Source organism: Leucopleurus acutus, assembly GCF_964270905.1.
Source record: "Leucopleurus acutus genome assembly, chromosome: 11".
NCBI classification, from domain to species: Eukaryota; Metazoa; Chordata; class Mammalia; order Artiodactyla; family Delphinidae; genus Leucopleurus; species Leucopleurus acutus.
Window position 1 is genome coordinate 66643448 of NC_139152.1, and position 22654 is coordinate 66666101.

At 34.9% G+C, this 22654-nt stretch overlaps 1 protein-coding gene across 13 annotated transcripts in view; it reads right to left on the reverse strand.

The window, feature by feature from the left end:
• Positions 1-22654, reverse strand: part of PPFIA2 (PTPRF interacting protein alpha 2) — a gene marked incomplete at its 5' end in the record, with an annotated part of 476541 nt that overhangs the window by 160117 nt on the left and 293770 nt on the right. For 12 of the 13 annotated variants that reach the window (XM_082850009.1, XM_082850006.1, XM_082850004.1 and 9 more), the window contains one exon: positions 22000-22074. The exons of the other annotated variant lie outside the window; for it this stretch is intronic. In XM_082850009.1, coding sequence (XP_082706135.1) covers positions 22000-22074 — 75 coding nt within the window. The remainder of the gene's footprint in view (positions 1-21999; positions 22075-22654) is intronic. 13 annotated transcript variants of the gene reach the window in all.

Consider the following 22654-nt stretch of genomic DNA (forward strand, 5'->3'; position numbering starts at 1 on the left):
TAAGCATTTATAATGTAATAATGATCACCTTTATCTTCTTATTCATACTTCATGTTCTAGCTTATTGAAGGACTTGCAGTTACACACACCCAAAATGCCATCTTGGCTGTGAGTGTTTATATCCATTTGGAATGCTCACGCACAGAGCTCCTAAAACCCTTGTAAATTCCTGACAACAGCACTCAGGGCATCTTTTTTTCTAATGGGGGATTCTGGGTGGGCTCCTGGATGGGGGCTCATCGCCAGAAGGACCAAGCTGTGATTTCAAGCTTGGAATTTTTAGCTCCATCCACCATTCTCCAGAGAGCAAACAGGGGCTGGAAATGAACTTAATGACTGATATGCCTATGTAATGAAGCCTTCATAAAACTCCCAAAAGTATAGGGGTTGGGGAGCTTCCAGGTTGGTGAACATATCCACATACTGGGAGGGTGATATATCCCAACTCCACAGGGACAGAAGGTCCTGAACTCGGGACCCTCCTAGACCTCACTCCATGTATCTTTTCATCTGGTTGTTCATCTGTATCCTTTATCATACCCTTTAATAAACTGGTAAACGTAGGTTAGGTAAATGTTTTCCTGAGTTCTATGAGCTGCTCTAGCAAATTAATCAAACCCAAGGAGGGGTTAGTGGGAGTCTCTGATTTATACCTATTCAGTCAGAAGCACAGATGACAAATTGGACTTGCAATTGGCATCTGAAGTAGGGTGGGAGTGGGACTGAGCCCTTAACCTGTAGGATCTGGTGCTATCTCCAGGTAGATAGTGTCAGAATTGAGTTAAACTATAGGACACTCTGTTGGTGTTGCAGTGAATTGTTTGGTAGGGGGAAAACTCCCGTACAACTGGTGTTGGAAGTGCTGCGAGTGTAGCAGCAGTGTGAGCGGAAAGGAGAATCACAGAAGGTAGGACAGAGTTTTTCCTTACACACCCTTCCTCCTCCTTAACTCTTCTCAGTTATCTTTCAGGTCTTAGCTTATATGTCATGCACTGTGGGATGGGTGGCATCCCAGCGATTTAAGTTACATAATTCCTTAGCATTCTCCAATAACTCATATCATACAAATTATCACTCGTTAGCACAACTGGCTGTTAGTTTTCTGACTGCCCATTTTGATGCTGAGTGCCTTGAGACCAGAAACTATATCTGATTGATTATTTATTCCCAGTTCTTAGTAAACTCTCTGACAAGTAGAAAGCACTCTAGAAATATTTATGGAGTATTGAATGACAGCAGACTGTATGAATGGAAAAGTCCCATAGGGAGTTGGAAAAATTGGATGGAAAAATACTTGAGAATGTATACATGGAGAAGCAAATTAGTTATCCACATAAAAGACCATATGAACTTGAAGTCTTTCCTAAAGTTCATATTACATGATTCAAGGTTAAAAAGGAGCCCTGGGCATGGAAGAGCTCATTGGGAAAATACAGAAAGAAAAGAACAAGAAATATTGACATAGCCTTGTAGGATATTCACAACTCTCAGTGTGAGGAGGTGATGTAGAAGGCACAGACAACTGTAAAGGAGGATTGGGATAGGACCATGGAAGGGCAGCTTAAAGAAAGTCTACAAGAGATACTCTATAAATATAAAGTAATAGGCAATTTAATTGTCTTAAAATATTAAAAAAAAATTTTACAAGTGTATTGTAGCCTAGATAATATGATTGACTTGCACTGAAGTACACACTGTGTTTATATGCTTTAGACTTAGGACAGATTGACATTAGATGGAAAGTGGAATTCCAAGGGTATCCAGAAACTTGTTTCTGCCAACAAAATTCTTAAAGTGGAAACAGAAAAGCAATGTAAATTAATTTAATTTTCACTTTTTTTCCTCTTCCTCATCTGTTTGAAAATGTCAATGTACGAGATATTTCCCTGAAGTTGGATAAGGAAGGAAGACAAATAAGGAATAGGAGTTTAGAAATTAAATGTATAATTAAGAACTGCTAGCAATAATAATAGTTGCTCTATGTTGAACATCAATTATATGCCACATACACGCAAAGCAATTTACATACATTATTTCATTTAATCTTCCCAGTAACCTTATAAACTGGGTATTATTATTTTTATTTTATAAGTAAGGGAACTAACATAAAGGGCATAAATAATATACTTGAGGTCATACAGAAAAAGATACAACAAAGGTTTCCAACCCAGGTATGATACTTTCAAAATGGATGGTTTTTAAGCATTACGCTATAATGCCTTTTGAAAATTAATGAAATGATTCACTGCATACACAATCCAAATATTTATCTAGGTCAGGACTACAGTTCTGTGGTCTGACAGCAGAAGAATTTATCTGCCCTGATTTGGCAAAACAATTTAGACACATAAGATGTCTTCAATTATTTTTAGGAATAGAAATCATGCTGTTTACATTATTTATCATTTTTATTTATAATTCTTTTGTGGCACAGCCATTCCAGTTTACCTTGAAAATTTCCCAGCTACTTTTAAAAATAAATCACGTCTACCATACTCATGCTAATTCTCAGATCTTCATTCTGATGTTTTTAAATTCATATTTGCCTTTACGTATTTAACAACAACTTCCAGACAGTGCCCACATCTAATTAACAAAGATTCTTTTCATCTATTTTTACCCCAAACTCAATTAACAATTCCAAGAGTGAGACTTACAGAATTCTCACTACACCAACACATAATTTGCTTCTACACAGATAACTTATTCTAATTTAGCTGAATTCCGGGCTTAGATTACACTGAGGTTGCAACATGAAAAAAACAAAGACAAAGCAACTAGTAGAACAGAAAGGATTTACAATTTACACTTAAGCAACTCAACTCTCCAGACACAATAGTTTGGATTTGTGTTGTTATATATTAATTGGGAAACCAAAAAGATTGAGACACTTATTCAAACAGAACTAAGGATACTAAGACAATAGCAATTTCACTTTCCAGCTCTGGCTTTTGGACGTAAGATTTATGAGCATCACTGAAGCATATTAAAACCAGTGAAAAGCAACTTCATGTATTCCAATGCAGTTTGATCAGCTCATGTGTAACATTAACTTTCATTGTTTTTCAGTGAGAATGGATAGACTGAAAACTTGTGAAACGTAACTGATCCAATGAACAATCAAATTGTCTTGAGATGGGAATCAGAGGTTTGTATTGTGAGGATTAACCTCTTGTCAAGTCTAAAAAATAGTTATTTAATTAATGATTTAAAGAATGAATCCATTTATCCAAATGAATGACCAGGTAGCTTGGAGGTGGGAAGTATAGTTTAATTTGGTGGTTGCTTAGAATTTTTACCACTATACTATTCAGTCAATAAATAATTACTGAATTAATTAGAACATACTGCATACTTTTATTTTTAACCTCCTCCACTCTGGCTGACCAGCCTTTCCAATTCCCATTAGATGAACTGACTGGATATTAAAATTTAAAAGCACATCACCAGTAAGTTTCTGGTGACGCTTTGATGAAATAGATAGTACACAAACAGTACATGCAATTTGGCTATTTCCAAATTTTACATCTGCTTATATCTAAAAACATAAAGATACCTTGTATGACTACGGAATCTAAGCTTATTTAGTTTTTAATGATGAAAAAATTCTTTTAAGATAATATTAAAGATTTTTAAGACCATTCTTAAAACAGTAACTGTCATGCAAAACTGTTATTTTTAGTTTTAAGTTTAAGACAATGGTTGAAAGAACAATAACATTTCAAATGTTTCCTTAGATTTGTTTTTATAGTGAATGATTCAGATTTCTATTTCCAACGTTAACTATAACATTCAACAATAGCTGTATTTTAGTATAGTTATTGATATGTAATTCTGATTTAAATTACAACTCTCTATCAAACTATCTCTATCCTTTTCATCTAATTGGTATTTCAGTCATTACATTTTTCTGATACTTGGTTACTCTTTATTTTTATTTATTTCCACTATTGAAATAATTCTTTAATATTTAAAACGATAATAAAATCAAATGCTGGCATTATCATTAGGAGCATATAAATGCATTAGAAGCATATAAACAAAACAGCTTAAATTGGACAGTATTAGTGGACTTTGTTAAGGCACAGTACTGCTATTGTAGTAGAGTAGCAGCTAAGAATGGCATTAGATGAAAGAATAGTAATAAAAATGGCCAAGGAGGCTGTTAGTGTGGTAAAGTACAGGAATTAATCCAGAGAACAAAAGCAAAAGAGAAGTCCTAAAGAGTTTTTCCAAAGTGTCAATAATAGAAAAACACATACTGAACAAATTTTATTTTTCACTGCAAGAAAGCAAGCCTCAGTTGAAAATATAAATAAGCAAATAAATAAATGAGGAGGGGTGGAAATATTCATTGATGTAAACAAATGACACTGAGAAGTGCAACACCACATGTAAACAACTGCAATAATTCAGTGTTGAGTGCTGAGAATGGTGGCAGCAATTTAGTTGAAAGTTTTGAATGTCATGGAAAAAGTATATTGCAATCTCCATCACCCTGGAAGATGCCATTGCTAATAACTTCCCTCCCTAAAGAAGACAGCAGAATCCTACTTAAAAAATAGTTTAATTAAAAAAGGAGGCCATTAGATTGAGGTGGCTCTAATGCCAAAGCGACCTACAGAAGCAAACCAAAATCTAAGCCTGTGACGCCTCAAGATTACACAACCAAACACTTAGGATAACCGATCACAAACAGCCAGTTAGGATTTAAGCTACAGCCAATCAAATAATTTCTCTTCTTTGCTCCCGCACTATTTCTGAGGGTTTCCCCTGGCTCCTATGGTGGAGCACTCCTGACCACTTCTGGTTTGGCATTGCTCGATTTGATTTTTTTTTCCAATAAACTCTTACAAATTTTTAATATGCCTCAGTTTATCTTTTAACACTTGTCTCAGAATGAAAAAAGCAAATAGGACTTACTATAGGTATTGATTATGATAAAGTACTTCTTGACATGGAACGAAGGCTTACTTCTTCCTTTTCCCCATAGTCACTACCACTAGGTCCCTTACTCTCTAAAGTCAGAAGTATCGAAATATGCTAATTTGGTTTGGGCTTCAGCTAAAGGCAGAGGGACAACTGACTCCATATATCCCTTCCCCTCCAAATAAACAAAAAAGAAAAGCAAAATGAGGAGACCGAGTTATGCTGAGAACAGGGTCACAGCAAACTAAATAGTCCATTGAGAACTTACGTTTATAGAGTAGCAGGTACGCTCTGTGACTAAGAGTCTGTCTTCAAAAGTCTCAATATTTACTCTTTTATGAATTATGCTGACATGAATAAAAGTTTCTTCTTTAGTTATTTCATGTATACAAGGTAGTATTAAATTCATCAAGCAAATACTGATTATTAAATTAATAAAGGTAGGTCTAGATAATATTAATCACATCTCTGTCATCTGTTTATTCAACTGCAGTCCATCTGCTGTCAGGAAATTTGGGATGTTTTAGAATGAACCTTCTGTTTTAGTAATCCAAAGGTGCTATATTTCCATCAACATATATTTGAATCCTTTAAAACATCACATTAAAATTCATCTCTGTGATCTGAGTACTAACCAGGCTTGGACCCTGCTTAGCTGCAGAGATCAGAAAAGATATCTGGTGCATTCTGGGGGTTGGGGGCAGGGGAGAATGGGGAGTTGTTGCTCAATGGATATAAAGTTTCAGTTATGCAAGATGAATCAGTTCTAGAGATCTGCTGTACAACATAGTGCCTATAGTTAACAATATGGTATTGTGCACTTTAACATATGTTAGGAGATGTTGAAATAACTTTCTAGGTCCGAGATGGACCCACATCAGCAAACCAGACCTTAGGTAACTTAGGTAACTCTGTCCTTGTAAATGCTCTTCATGACCAGAAAAGCAGCATATCCAGTCAGTCAACTCCAAACACCAAGCCAACTCTGGGTCTTCCCACCCGTAACAAGGTGAACAGTGTGGGCCCAGACAATCAGATATTTTCTATTTTTCTCTTCCTTGTTCTTTATTCTCTATCTTATAAAAGCTTCTTGCCTTCCATCCCATTTTGTAGTTTTCTGAAAAGAGACTGTCCACTTCACAACGTGTTAAATAAAGCTGGTTTGTATCACCTAAATTGTTTTCTTTCAATAATTTTTTTTTTTTTTTTTTTTTTTTTTTTTGCGGTACGCGGGCCTCTCACTGTTGTGGCCTCTCCCGTTGTGGAGCACAGGCTCCGGACGCGCAGGCTCAGCGGCCATGGCTCACGGGCCCAGCCACTCCGCGGCATGTGGGATCTTCCCGGACCAGGGCACGAACCCGTGTCCCCTGCATCGGCAAGCGGACTCTACCACTGCGCCACCAGGGAAGCCCCCTCAATAATTTTTTAATGGAGGATAGATCTAATCTAAGTGTTCTTATGACAAAAACAAAGCAAAACAAAACCAACAAAAGAACACAAGGACCTTTTTTGGAGGTGATATATATATTTATTACTTTGACTGTGGTGATGGCATCATGAATGGATGCATATGTCCAAACTCATCAAAATGTATACTTGTACAAAATGTACATTTTTTGTATATTAATTATACCTCAATAATGCTTAAAAAATCAAAATGGCCAACAAGCCTATGAAAAAAATAAAATAAATCTCTTTGGAGATGGACTATACTATTCTTTCAGCACCATGAAATTTGACCTCCTCAGCCAGGCAGGGCTAATACTGTAAGTACATAGTTGAGGTTTGTTGTTGTTGTTTTCCTCCAATCAGGGCAGAAGTGACAAAATTATAGGCTGTGTCCTGGAACAATTCCTTTTATCTCTGTTATGCTAAGGAAAAGAGTCTTAAGGGAAAGAAAAGCATTTCAAAGTGCTTGAAAGTACTTGAGAAAATGTAGAAGGCAGAAACAATATCCATTAGTCATCCTTGCTTATAAAAAAGCAAGCCAGGGCAATAAAAAGGCTTCATCCATTTAGTTCCTTCCTTAGAAATCACAAAAGCAGCATACTAAACCCATTATTCGGAACAATTCTTTTTAAAGTAATCCATTTGCTTGGGTTCTAAAGGTAGTAATCTTGCGTTATATTCGTTTGCACGCATTTCAATTTTATTTTTATGTGATTTTTAAATGTGTACATATTATAAAATGCCAGAATGGGAAGGGTCCACAGCTTATGTGGTCTTTATACCTTATTTTTATGGGTGAAGAAAATGAAGTTTACAGAGAATGAATGGTAAGCCTCTTCCCATCCCCAGTAAATTGTCACCTGGTCAGTCCCACGGTGGACACACACTCCACCTCTCCAGATCTCAGTTCAATCATCTTATTAAAAAGGAGTCGAACAGTATCATGGCTAAAAAGATCAACGTCAACATCAATAACAATAATATTTACTGGAAGACACTTCGTGCCAAGCACTTTTAAGCACTCTACATGTGTCACCTACAAATTGACACTTGCCATCGACACTTGCCATCTACCTCTACGAAGATTAAATTATGAACCACTGCAGCTGCTGACCTTCAACACCCTATGAAAGGAGTTCATGGTGGAGATCAAGAATGAGGCACTCTGTGCTCTGGGAAAAACTGGCAGAACAGGTCTTCAGATCGTTAGATATTTTCAGGAGAAGATTTTATGAGCCCAATTCTTGTACCTCCTCATATTTAGAAAAGCACTAAAATCCTTCATGGTGATATCTACTCCTCGTGACTAGCAGTAACCTTCATGAAACTAGCAGAAAACTTCTGTAAAAAATATGTACTTGATTGCAGGTACTCCCCCTTCACCAAAATCACATATATATTGACCTTCCCGCCTACCTCTTCGGAGCAGTTTCTTAGAGCTATCGAAATGCCATCTCCTGGGCTATAGTCCTCATTTTGCCTCAACTAAAACCTAACTCACAACTCTCACCTTGTGCATTTTTTTCAGTCGACAGTGTATTAACTCATTTAACCCTTACAACAACCTGATGAGGTAAATTCTATTAGAGTTGAGGTAATTGACGCAAAGAGGTTATAAGGAAATTGCCTGTAGTCACAGAGCTAGCGAAGAGCAGAACCATTTAGGGGGAAAGTAAATACCCAGGTGCGGTGGTTACAGCTCCTGTTTGGAGTATGCTTACTCCTTTCCTTCCTTGTCATCAGCCAGGGCAGAATATATTCACAGCACCCAATTGAATAGTCTAGATAGAATGATGGTTTTGTACTTGCCACTTTCTCTCCACTTGCCCACACTAACTTCTAACTGCTTCTTACTATCCACTTCTCATAGAACATTTCATATTTTTGTCTCTTTCTTTCTATTGTGATACATATCTCACTGTGTTGTAATCTGCAGTTTACAGATTCTATGTCCTATATTTATGTTATATTTAGATCAAGATTCTTACTAGCAGTTCAACATCATCGTGATGCTTCCTTAAAATGCAGATTTCATTAAAATGGAATCTGCATTTTAATATTCTTCCAGGTGACCATTATACACCCTTCAGTTTGAGGACCAACACATGTGAAGTCTTCAAGTACAGAGAAGTTTTTCTTGCTATTGCTGTATCGAGGTAGAGGCAGCAGCCCCGTGAAAGGCTGCTGAAGGCTGTGACAGAGTAAGCCTCTAGGACATGACCTAAGTGATCATGTAGTGCAAGGGTGGCCAACTACATCCTCCAGGCTGCCTATTTTTGTCAGGCCCACAAGATAAAAAAGGTTTTCACATTTTGAATGGTTGAAAAAAATCAAAAGAGGATAATACTTTGTGATACATAAAAGGTAAAAGAAATGCAATTTCCATTGCTCATAAATAGGTTTTTACTGGAACAGGGCCAAGCTCGTTTATTTACATAATTGTCTGATTGCTTTTGCTCTATAATGGTAGAGTAGTTGTGGTAAAGAGCTTCTAGCCCACAGAGCCTAAAGTATTTACTAGCTGGCCCTTTAAAGAAGTCTGCTGATCCCTGGTATAGTGGCCCACGTCTGTCTTTTTCTTTATAAACTGTTCAAATGGACTCAGTGAAAGTCAGAATTATAACTCTACTTCCTGATTTTTAGACTTATTCTCTATATTCACTTTCATACATTATTTCCAATTTCACTTAAATAAGTAGAAACATAGAATAAATTATCCCTGAAATGCAATTACCTGATGAAGTGGATATGTTTTTTTTTCACATGCTCTTTGCTAAACTCATGTCTAAATAAGAATGTTTTAGATGGCATTGGTTAATATTACAAAAGTAAGAACTGAGAGAACACAGAAAAAACCTAAAAATAAGTGTGGATTATATTTGCAGTGCTTTCTATCCATAGCTCTGTGTAACTTGTTTTATAGAATTTTTCTCTACCTAAAATTAATTTTAAATCAAAAATTTCTAACATAAGCTCTTTGAGGGCAGGGAGTTACTTCTTACTTGGTTACTGGTATGTCCTCAAGACCCAAAAAGTACTCGGTACATGTCCAGTAGATTTTACAGAGTACTGATTAAGATCATGAACTATGACGTAGAATTCATTCTACCACTTTCTGACAGTACGAACTTAAGTTATTTACCTTCTCTGTGCCTTTTTCCTTTTCCATAAAATGATACTATTTGTAAAAGTCACATAGCTTGTAAATGGCAGACTGAGTCGAACCTATGTTTGTCTGCTTCAAAGCCCACGATTTTTCTCTACTATAGTTCTCAACTATAGGCTCAAATCAGAATCATACTATGTAATTTTTTTAAGTGCAGATGGCCAGGACTCATGCTAACAATGGATCAGAATTTCTGGATACAGTATTTTTCAGATGCTGTACAGGTGAGGCAGGTGTACAGCCAGGATGGAGAACTAGTACACTAGGGTGGACAACCTTTCTATTTCTCCTCTTTATGAGAGGCTTCTGTGTATCGGAAAGAATAATTTTTTTAAAAGGATATCAGTAGATTTCTCTTTTTCTAATATTGAAATATTAACTTATTTTCCTTCCCTGTCCTTTTGTTCTTGATACAACAGAAACATCAGTGAGATTGTAAATCCATCCAATTCCTTGGATAGAAAATAGCTATACCTCTGCGAATCAGTGGGAAATAATCAATACCTTGTGAAGAGTTTTTAGAAGTAGGGATCTGAAGAAATGGATAGACTCAACAAAAGAGCAGTTGCTCAATTATTTACTAGCTGTGTATTTCAGGTGAGTTACTTCAAGCTTTAGAACCATGTTTTCTGCATTTTTAAAATAGTGACAGTACATTCTGCCTATAAGGTGATGAGACGTTAGCAGGATCTCAATAAACTCTCTGTTAATAACAGCAAATATCTCATAATGTGCGGATCCATAAACCTGAAGGTGAAGAGAGGTAAATGACTGAAACTTCCTGGAAGCCTGTGAAAACACAGCACTTAAGTGCTTGACCCGGCCCAGTGCCCCAAAACAGTAGGTGCCCCCCAAATATTTCTGACACTATAACTGTATTGCAATTTTCTCTTAAGAAAACTATATTTTTCTTTCTCCCACTCCCTTCCACACGTCTCTCCCTCTCTCTCTTTCTCGCTCTCTCTCTCTCCCTTTCTCACTTTCTCTCTTGTTAATTGATCTTTTAAAACTTCCTTAACACATATTCTGATTCCACCTATAGGTTTTCTTCCTCCTTATCTTCCAATTACAGTGTTTTCTGAGTGGAAAATAACATATTGGCTTTATTAGCATGTTATTAAATAAGGAGATATTATTAACACTAAGTGTTCATTAAAAAATCTTCAGTTAGGATAGCCAGTTAAGATGATCTCTAGCTGTGTAGTAAAGAATTTGGCTTTGCCTGAAGAGAGGTCAGGCCTTTGCCTTCAGCTTTTGGAGGTAATCTGCATCATACCTGATATGAATGTTTTCGTTTAGGGTGAGGTCTAATTACGGTGGATCTTAGGATGGGCTTGGTCACACTTAATAGTCTTAAATTGGGACTGGTAATGTCAGAAAGACCAACCATATGATTTAGGAGTCTTTGCGTCCCGATCTAGAGGCTGAGATCAACCACATGGACAATCAAACAATCAATTATGCTTATGTAATGAATAAAATAAAACTCAATAAAAACTCTGGACAGTCAAAGCTTGAGTGAACTTCCCAGGTTGGAGAATTATCTCACATCAATTCAAGGAAGGTAACGCATCCTGTGGACAATGGAAATTTAGCATTTGGAACCCTCCCAGACTCTGCCCTGTGTGTTTCTTTCCTTGGCTAATCTTGATCTGTATCATTGCCCTGTAATAAGCCATAACTGTAAATGCAATAGCTTTCAGTGAGTTCTGTCTTTCTAGTGAATTATCAAAACTAAGAATGGATCTGGGAGCCCCATGAACTTGCAGTTGGTATCAGAAGTGAGGCCAGTCTTGCGAATGACTGTGCCCCGGAGCTTCGCAGTTTGGCTAAATGCTGGTAATGGTGTTATGGATTGAATGTTTATGTCCCCCTCCGCCAAATTCATATCTTAAATCATAACCCCCAATGTGATAGTGGTAGGAGGTGGGGTCTCTGGGAGATGACTAGGTCATGAGGGTGGAGTCCATATTTAATGGGTTTTAGTGCCCTTATAAAAGAGATCCCAGAGGTCTCTCTCATTCATTCTGCCATGTGAGGACACAGTAAGAAGGCACCATCGATGAACCAGGAAGCAAATTCTTATCAGACACCAAATTTGCCAGTTCCTTGATCTTTGACTACCCAGCCTCCAGAACTGTGACAGATAAATGTTGGTTGTTTAAGTCACCCAGTCTATAATAGTTTGTTTTAGCAGCCCAAAAGACTAAGACAAATAAATAGTATATGGTAAATACAAGCTGATCAAATTTATGATGTTTTCTGCTATCAACTTTTTAAAAAGTAAAATCATGAGCAGTCAAGTTACTAATTACACACACACTCACATACACAAAACAAGATTAAAGCAATTTGTGCATTCTTTTTGTCCATATGTTTCCTTTTAGCATCCCCAAAGCTCACCTATTTGGAACTTCCAAATTTCTCAACATTTGAGATCCATTGTTCTTCCCTGCCAAAATGAAATGGGAACAGAGAAGTGCTGCCGAAATCCTTGATATTGTTTAGTAGAACTTGAGGTCTCACATTTTCTACACTGAAAGTATAGGGACTAATACAATGCTATCACGCTGTTTATTTCAGGCAGCATCACCCTGAAGTGTACACCAAGGGAAAACATTTAGATGCAAAGTTTAAAATCCAGTAATTGAATTTATCCAAATAACTGCAAATAGCATCTAGATGTTTTAATGTATCTTTTCTGTAGAGTTAAATGTTTAATTTCAACCCAATATATGGCAGTTGAAATGCAGGTTAATTTAACTAATTGATTTAAGGCGTGTCATTAATTAATCCCTATTTTATCTTTCTGTCAATATAGTGAAGCTATGATCCTTGAAGTAATCCACAGAAATACAACAAATATGAAGATGTCATGATGAATTTAAATAACTGGTAAAAGTTAAACTGTTGATTTGGAAACACAGTTTTCATATATAAAGAAAGTTTGCTATTAAGAGAAAGGCCAGGCAGCCTTGTGCCTACTGTTAAACACTCAAATTTGGAGTCTGATATCCTGGACTTGGATTGCTACTGACTAGTGATAACATGCAAAACAATTCACCTAGTTCTTTGAAGCCTCAGTTTCAAAATGCTAGTAATAATTACAATTCTCTCAGATGTTCATTGTGATGATTAACTGAAAAGTGTGTGTGTGTGTGTGTGTGTGTTGGGGGATATGCACAGTGCTTAGCCAGGCACACAATAGTCTCCCTCAAATTTGTAGATGCTATTATTTTTACAAGCTGCATAAAGGAGTGAATTGCAGAGTCATTTATAAAGTGCATGTGTTACAGAATCATCCTATGAATAATAAGGTTTTTGTTCCTTTAATAAAAGGAGATTTTGTTCTGAGTATAAAATAAAGTACTGTTATTTTATCAGCATGTTCGAATTGTCAACAGAAGAGAGTTTTCATCTACTTAACTAATAACTACCTGATATTCACCTTTTGAACGTAATAATAGCAATACAACTTTAGTACTTCAAGTTTACAAAGTGTTTCCTTGTGTATTATTTTATCTAAACATCATGACTTCTTTGAAAGATAGGCTAGTCCAAAATTTATTTATATTCCATTTCACAGATGAAAAAGCTGAGGTGCAGAGAGGTTAAATAAATTGCCAGGGATTAAAGAATCAGTAAGTGATAGATATAGGAGTCAACTCAAACTGAAATCTTTTGACTTGAATTTATTATTCTTTTTTATTTTTACTTTGTACCTTGTATCTCACTAAATTTCAGTACTCTACTTACATTTTTAAAAAGATAAGTAATCTCTCAAATATTTAGCTTTAAAATTAATAAGACTACTCTAATAAACACATGTGTAAAATAATCGTGATGCTTATGATCAAAGTATTAATATCAAGCATGATCTTGCTATTAATAAAGAGAGAAAAAAACAGCTCATGATCTCCATGTGCAAAGATAAAACAACCAAGTCTGCCATCACAAGAAAAACAAACCTTATACTTTCGTTAAAGAAAAGATTCTAACCAAAACAGGAGAGTTTGAAAAGACTTACGAACAGACTTCAAAAGTCTCATAAACAACAGGAGACAATTTTAAACTATATTTTAAACAATTGCTTCATAGAGGTCTTGGAAATAGTAAAAACAGTGGAAGTAGCAAACAGCAATTTCTTTAGCTCTCTTTTCACTGTTGGGTTTTAACATACATTGTCATAAGATGTCTTGATTTCTTTCAATTTGGGAAAGATTCTTTGTACTGGAATAGTACAATTATCAACAGCAAAGAAGACATTTTTCTATTGATGATAATAATTTGGGTAATTTACAGTTTCTACACTTATTTTTATAATACAGTATAGTAAAGAAACATCTAGAGGTATAATGAGGAACCTTAGGCCTTTGTAAATAACTATGGGTTTGACAATGTTGAAACTTCGAGTTTATCAATATAAAGCAAAAAAGGACATCATTCAACTATGAGTAAACTCTTCCATTAAACAAAATCAATTAAGAACTATACAATTTTCTAACCCAAAATGATACAACTCCAACAGGAAGAGTAGGTTCCCAATAAGTGGCTTTATTGGAGACTCGTAACATTTTGGAGACTCCTAACTCATAACTTTATTGGAGACTCGTAACATTTGGCTTTATTGGAGACTGGTAAAGAATTTTTCATTGTCTTCAAGGGATGTAAGTTTGGAGCTGCAAGGATGCCCTTACCTTTTGCAAACACTGTTGTCATTTAAAAAAATACTATTTTTTGTTAAATTGAGCCATGGTGACTTGCTTCAATGTTAATAAAGCACAAAACTTATATTTGACTTTCTGTTAGAATGTTAATTCACAGTTGGTCATGGAATTTACTAATAATGAAAACAGTTTCATACAGTTACTAATGATGAAACTAAATTAATCAGCTGAATTAGGATGTGTGGTATACATAAACATGCAGGAAATTAGAAAGCTGCTGTAAGATTAATCATTTTTTAAAGGCAGTGAGAGACATAAAGTATTAAATCTGCTTTTATCTCATAGAACAGGAAAGAAACAGAATTAAGAGAACCAAAAAAATGAGTAACTGGCAAAGGGTCTATCAAGATAAATAATTATCAATTTTAGGGTTCTGAAATAATTTAACTTAACAATTTTTTCAGTGGTGTCTTTTTCTACATCTGGAATTTTCCACTGACAGATATGGCAGTTTTAATTTGAAGAAAAAAATTACTTGGTCATTTCATTAATTCTGCAAATAAGTGATCCTATAAATTTAGGTGAGTATTGCTATCAGCTCCCCCAAGGCAAATTTTTCTAATAATTACTGCTCAACAACTTTTCCACTTTCCACATGTTTTTCTGGATCATCTTTATCAAATATCTTTCTAACTATTTAAATAAAGAGTTGCTCATGGATTTCAGAAGCTTCCTGATTTTTACTCCTGTCAAGTTTAGGGAAACATTTTACTTCTGGACCAAAGTCATCTGAGACAATGTTAGTTTCATATTTGTATCTCTTCCGTTCAAATTATGATGAATAACAGAACTTCATAGAATAGATAAGGAAATACCATGGTGAATCCATGTTGCTTCAGTTTATAAGTTCTGTGGAAACTGGCTTTATTTAACTTGCCAGGGTAATGTAATGAGAACTTCCTCTGGGTCTACCATCCCACCCTAAAATGTCCTTGCTTAGTCTTATTGACTCTTTGCCATATTCTACATTATCGTATTCTTAGTCTCCTTAAACTCATTAAAGTAACTGTTTCCACTTCCCTTAGCAGATAACCCATTTCCTTGGCAAGACTCTCTGATAAAATTGCTATGTCTTCTTTCCTCTCCAAATCAAAATCTTCATTCATCTCTCTACTACACATTCTGTTCTCCTTCCTGCATTTCTCAGAGGAAGGAGTTCCACTACTTGCCATTGATCTCCAAATCACGCTTATCCTCTTCTGTGTTGTCCATCAATAATCCCTTCTCCTTTGTCTCTTCTTCCTTTGCATTGGCTGTAAGCATTTTCAACAGGCTGTCTTTCAATATTGCCTAATTATTTAGCTTTTAGCCTCCTCTCTCCTTCATTGCCAAACTTCTCAATGAGTATTCCTCACTGTCTCCCATTTTTAAACTTCTAATTGACTCAAATTCTTTTCATCACAGCTATTCTCCTTCCACTATAGTTTACTAAAACTGTCTTTGCAAACATTTTCAGTGACCTAATTGTAAATCTAATCACCTCATAGCAGACATATTCCTACATGCCTTCATGAGACATTTAATACTGTCGACCACATCCAATCCCTACACTTAAAACTCTTTCTCTCCCTCACTCTCTCTCTCTCTCTCTCTCTCTCCCTCTTTCCATCATTTCTTTGCTTCAGGGACTCTTGACTCACTTGAGTCTCACATAACATCTCTCGTTGCTCCTTCCCTGCCTTTTATTTGCTTTTGGGGGTAGGTTCCACCTTTGCCTGTATCTATTTACCTTTTCCATATTTCCATTCATTTCCATGGATTCGACAGAGTACTGGTTCTTAACTCAAAAGACTGTTGTGATGATTAAATGCATAATGTATTTAAAACAATGGCTGTATTCCGTGGTCCTATAAACGCCCAAAATGTGAATCTGCTGCCTCTAGCTCCCCTCACCATCTTGATCCAATATTCTTCTGAATATGAATGATACCTGGTTTGCCCATAAAGTTCTTTAATTTTTCCTTAGGAAATTAGACTTCAGGAATAAGGGTGGTTGTAGATGAGGTAACATGAAATGCTAATTTCCTTAAGAAAATTCAAATTGAAACTTGGTAAATTCAGTAGTTGGAATAAAAAAAAAACAAAGAATGAAAGCAACATAAAAATATAGTTCAGTCTACAATTAAATGTGCCAGTTCTTTTTTATATATAATATAATCATGCAGAAAAGCTTTTAAAATATGTACAGCTGTGTATTCACTGAAAATTAGTCTGTCAATTGAATATTTACTGTAGCTTCTGAATAATTCATTTTGTCTGGTTTAATTAAATAATTAAGCATATGGGCTTCTGCTAAAGGAGAACACATTGTTAGAAGGTAATCTATTTATTCCTCTTTATTTCCTTTTACTGTACATTTTTTGTAGTTTTCTAATTTTAAGCAGTAACAAAAATATTCTGCGAGAAATAAAGACTTGATTGTATTTTCTCTGTCTAAATAATCTGGACTCACTTTTTTAGGACAATGTCCTGGAAAATGTATTCAGTGTTAACAATACAATCTGCCCTTGCAGGGCTATTCAAGGAGGCATAAAATGACAGCAAAGTTTCATTATGTATATATATTTATTTATAATATTGTTTTGATTCTTTCATTTATATCTATATTTCCCACTACTAAAAGAACATAAGAAATGCCAGACTGTTCAAGTTCAAGTTCTCTGTGCAAGTTCTGTATTTTGCAACACTAGCCCTTTCTTTCAAGAAACAGTAGTGATTTTTACAAATCTGAACTATAAACACAGTACCTTGATTAGGATATATATTTTTTCATCTTTAAATTTTATACACTGGTCTGCAAACTTAAAAATCTGGTTATATTTCTTCCCTTTTAAAAACCCTTCGCTAACCCATCATTGTCTACAGGACGAAGCCCAGGCTCTAGGCATCGCTAACTCAGATTTGCCTTTCTCTGCAGTCTCATCCCCATCTCTACTACTGCCTGATTCCCTTTTCTTCCTCCACCTCCAGCTGACAAGTTCTTTGTAGTCACCTTTCAAATTCTAGGTAAATTTTTTGCTCTAGGAAGATTTAAAAATTTTTTTCCAGCTTTATTGAGATATAATTGACAAATAACATGTGTAAGTTTAAGGTATACAATGTGAATATTTGATATATGTATATATTATGAAATGATTACCACTATAAGGTTAACTAACATACCTATTACCTCACATAGTTACCATTAGTTTTTTTTAATTTAATTTAATTGTTTTATACAGCAGGTTCTTATTAGTTATCTATTTTATACATATTAGTGTATATATGTCAATCCCAATCTCCCAATTCATCCCCATCCCCATGGTTACTATTTGTGTGTGTGTGTGGTGAGAACATTTATGACCTACTGTCTTAGTAAATTTCAAGTATACTATACAGTGTTGTTAACTATAGTGCACATACTGTACATCAGATCCCCTAATTTTATTCATTTTATAACAGAAAGTTTATATTCTTTGACAAACATCTCCCCATTTCCCCCACACCCCAGCCTCTGGCAACCAATCTACTGTTTCTTTGTGTTTGACATTTTTAGAATCTGTATATAAATAAGATCATACAGTATTTGTCTTTCTTTGTCTAACTTATTTCACTTAGTCTAATGCCCTCAAAGTTCATCCTCATCCATGTTCTTGCAAATTGCAGGAATTTTCTAGGAAGATTTTTGTAACACCATCTGCTTTTCCTCATTCATGCCCATACAATTAATTACTCTCCTTTGTAATACTACTAAAGCTTGTACTTTCATTTTCACTTTAGTCTTATTGTATTGTAATTACTTTTTATTGTGATAAAAGGTATATAATATAAAATTTACCATTTTAAGTGTACAGCTAAGAGGCAATAAGTACGTTCACATTGTTATGCAACCATCACTGCCATTCAACTTCAGAAATTTTCACATCTTCCCAAACTGAAATTCTGTATCCTTTAAATAATAACTCCTTATTATAGTTACTTTTTACCATGTTTATCTTCCATAACAGACTTGAGAGAATTGTTGCTTTATCAATATCTTAGTTTATCAATATATTTATACCCAGTACTTAATGCAATGACTGGCAAACAGAAAATGCTCAATAAATGTCTGTTTAATTGATGCACCATTATAAAAATCACGTATCAGATGACTATGTCAGCTAGCCATATCAGATTGCCAACTTTCCAGCTCTACTCCACCCAACCCCACAGCTCACAAAAAGAAAAAAAAAAGAACATACTTTCAGTGGATTTCACTTTACCAAAACCAAAACCAAAACCAAAACCAAAAAGCAAAACACTACAAAACAAAAACAAAACTACACCTTCAGAGCTTTCTCATTTCATAAAGTATAAATTCCAAATTCTGAGCTTTGCATTCAGAGTTCTCTAGGATCTGCATCCTATCAACTCTCTACACTCCTATATCTTTTCATACCCTAATTCTTACCAATACAATATCATCCATTATCCCTAAAACAGGCAATTTTAGGTTTCCTTAATCATACTGTTTGCTCAGCTTGAAATGTTTCTCCACAGTTTTGAAGCCAAATCATTGTTTTCCTTCAAGGGTGAAGCCGTCTTTGATACTTTGGTTTAGAATGAACACCTTTCTCTCGGCTCTTTTGCACTTTGTTTGGGTCTCTATTTTATGTTAATTTAGTTCTGTACTAAATTACATCTTACTTATATGTTTATATGTTTGTCTCCATCACTGGAGTGCAAATTATATAAACATTTGCATAATGCTTTATTAATTATTTTATTTTTTTTCTATTTCTTCCTGTCAGGAACTCACAGAATTTTCTGCACACAGTAGTTGCTCGATAATTATATTTTGAAATAACAAACAACTTAATTTAATAATATGATCAGTGTATTGCTGTTTATTGAGCATGCCTCAGGTTGTTCAAACTGTCTATTAAGGGGATAGCCAAGGAATAATGTGAAAACACCAGGTAGAATGAACTCTATACAATGCAATCTGACAAATATATATTGATCACAAGGTTTATATCACTGTACTGAGTGAAATAAGCACAAATGAGCAAGACATAGCCCTCTTTCTCAGGGAACTAGGCTTAGACAGGTATATAATTAACTCTAATACTTGTTGAACAGTCATAATAAATGCTGAAGCAATGAGATTAAGCAATTTAAACTAAGAAGCAATGACTGTTGGCAAGAAATCATAAAAGATTTCATTGAAAAGGTGATGTCTGAACTTGAGTTTAAATGGGAAAGTATGATTTCAGTGGGTGAATTGGGGTTGTGGAGACATTCCAAGAGAGACATTAGCATAAGTAAGATTTAGAGTCAGGAAGAATGTTGGCTGCTTTCAAAAACAGTGAATACTATAACTTAACAAGAACTTAGAATGACTCAGAGTAGTAGGGGTAATAAGAATTAAGGGTGATTTTTAGGTTAGGACCACTGAAGAGGTGCTCAATAGTATATTACAGGTCTAGTAGTAGATACCATTATATTTTAACATATATAAATATGTAAATTATATTATTATGTTAGTAGTATATTAATATGGCATATGTTACATTATATTACATGTCTGAAAATATTATGAAAAATAATCAATATGATTGGAGCTTTGCTTAGCTGTTTTAACCCTGAAGAATTATATAGCAGAAAACATACTATAATATCCCAGTTGAGAATAATGAAGATCTGAACTACAGTAGTTTTAATGTATATAGAAAAAGCTGAGAGTAAATGGATGTAGGGTAGACTGTGGACATAGTTAAATGCATGGATTGGAATCACCTGAATACATAAAGCTAAGATAAATTCAAAGATAACCACAGTTTCAAGTAGGGGAGAACAGTGGTACATTAAGAGAAATAACCTCTCTGGGCTCACTTGTAAAACAATAGTAGTACCTAACTTCCAGTATCATTTTGCTGATATATGTGCACTTAGACTAGAGCCAAGAGATTTAAAGCACTCGGTAAATATTAGCTATCGTTATTATTAATTTATCAATAGAATAATCTAATATGGAAAATGGCATCTGACTCTAAAATATCTTTATTATTTCATTTCTTTATAAGCATAATGAAAATTTATTAAAAAAATCAAACACTACAGAAATATATAGTACATATTTGCAAATACCAAAGACAACTAATAATAACAGTTTGGTATTTATATCCAAAATTTATTTTTCCTAGTCCTATAATAATGTGTTATTATTACTTGTAATTGTGCAAAATTGGGAGCATTCTCTGCAGCTTCTTCCTTTGTGTATAGTAGAACATTTTGGATCTTTTCAGAACAGAACATATAGTTATCTCATATTCTTTTTAAGAAGACTGATTATTTCACTGCATTAATGTACCATAGAGAACCTAAGGGGACACAAGGAAAAATTAAGCGGAGATCCAGGCCCATTAGCACATATGGTGCCTTTGTGTAAACTAGAAAAATTGGTCCCTATAAGTGGTTACAGTCCCTTTAGTGCATGTCTTCATTATCAAACCCTAAGCTGGTTTTTAATCCTTGATTAACCCCTGCTGAACACGTGTGTCAGAGAACAATTTATACAAACATTAGCAAAGCAAAGTCCTGTAGAGATGCCAAACCAATGTTTACAATCTTTTGTGGAGCTCAGAAAAGAGCATGGACTTTGAGCTATAGATTTGGTTTCTTTTTCACCAGAGTCATCATTGAAACCTTGGATGGATGAGAAATGGGTGAAGTCTTCATGGGAGAGATTATATAAAGAAAAGTGTTAAAGGGTGATAACTCCAAAACCATCTGTGAGAATGGGAAATTCATTGCTGAAGTTTAAATTGTTGAACCTAGGACAAACAAAAGCCTATAGAAGCTCATTTAATTGGCCTAGCTTATTTTAAAAAACTAGGGAGTTTGTAACAACAAGATTTTTAGCATGGTTGAAAATGTGTATTTGTTTATGTGTGAAATGTAAATGTAAATATTACTTTGTTAAGAATCTCTTGGTAAGACTTATAATTAATGACACTGGCCTCCCACTTCCTTAATTATTTAAAAGTAGGAAGTTATTACTAAATAGTTTTAGTAACAATAATACCCCCATTTGCATTCCTGGAATAAACTCCTGAAAAAGGTAGCCTTGTAAATTATCTGAGAGAGGGAGAGAGAGACAGAGGCAGAGAGACAGAGAGAGAGAGATGGGGCTATTTTAGTGCCCTATGTACATTTAATTTGAGATCTATTTATCTATCACCTATTCACCTATCTATATCTTATCTAATGACCCAAGTTCATTTGTAGACAAATAACCAAAGAAGTAAAATATTCTAAGGAAAAAACAACTCTTTAAATCCCATGGATGATTATAAAATACTTTCTTAGAGTTATGAATGAGAGCAGAAGAGTGGATTCAATGATGCCACTACACATTTGTAACATTTTCTAAATTTAACAGATATTTGACATGTTTTCCAGTTTTGGAGCTGTGTTTTACTTCTCAAAAGGCCCGGCGTTCTGACTGCAGTCTTTCTAAATCCCCACCTCACTAGCTCTCATATCACTAGCTCATGATAATTCTCCTTTCATCTCTTAGTGACAGATCTGAATCACCAGAAATCAGAAAGCATGACTCTGGCAACTAGTTTTACCAGGTCTTGTTCAGTGGCATATACCAAATGTAATTTATTTTTTGTGACAGTTTTAATAAAAGTGACGTGAAACACAAGGGATATAAGGTTAGCGATATTGCACCTCAAAAGAGGAGAAAGTTTGGTATGTTACCTCCTGATTAGCAGCAGCTAGTTCTTCTTCCAGTGCAGAGACTCTTTCTAAAGAAACCCTCAGTCGCTCCCTTACCTAGAAGAAAAACCAAAATATGTGCAGTAATGTACATCCCATACATATTAAACTGTGCTGAATCCATTAACATTATCAGAGACAGTCACATTTGAAAAAGTATTAAAGTATATATAGCCTTAAGTGCTCAGGAATACTATGACTACATTGTCACCTCATAGTATGACTGTATTAAGGGATTTTCTTGTAAGCAAGTCCTTCTAGTGTTTCGTGACAGAGTTTACAATGGGGTTGAAGATCAACCCCTCTTGTTCTGAATTCTGATTCATAGTAAGTGGAGGCAAAGTTCAAAAGTTTATTATGAATTCATCTGAAAAACAGTCAATGATTAAGCATAAGATATAGGCAAAAAACTTTCTACTTCTTTAAAATAATAACTATGTTTTCCTTTGACATTTAGTACAAAATAATTTGTCTAAAAGCAAAGGATTCTTAGAAGCTGAAAAATGTTGTCCATTGCTCATGAAATTAATTTTGTATTAGTTAGAGGTCTACACTGTTATTGAGGGATTGGAAAGTATATATCTACTCTGGAATTCCTAAATACTTTTCAGATACCAAAGGTTAAACCATTATATTT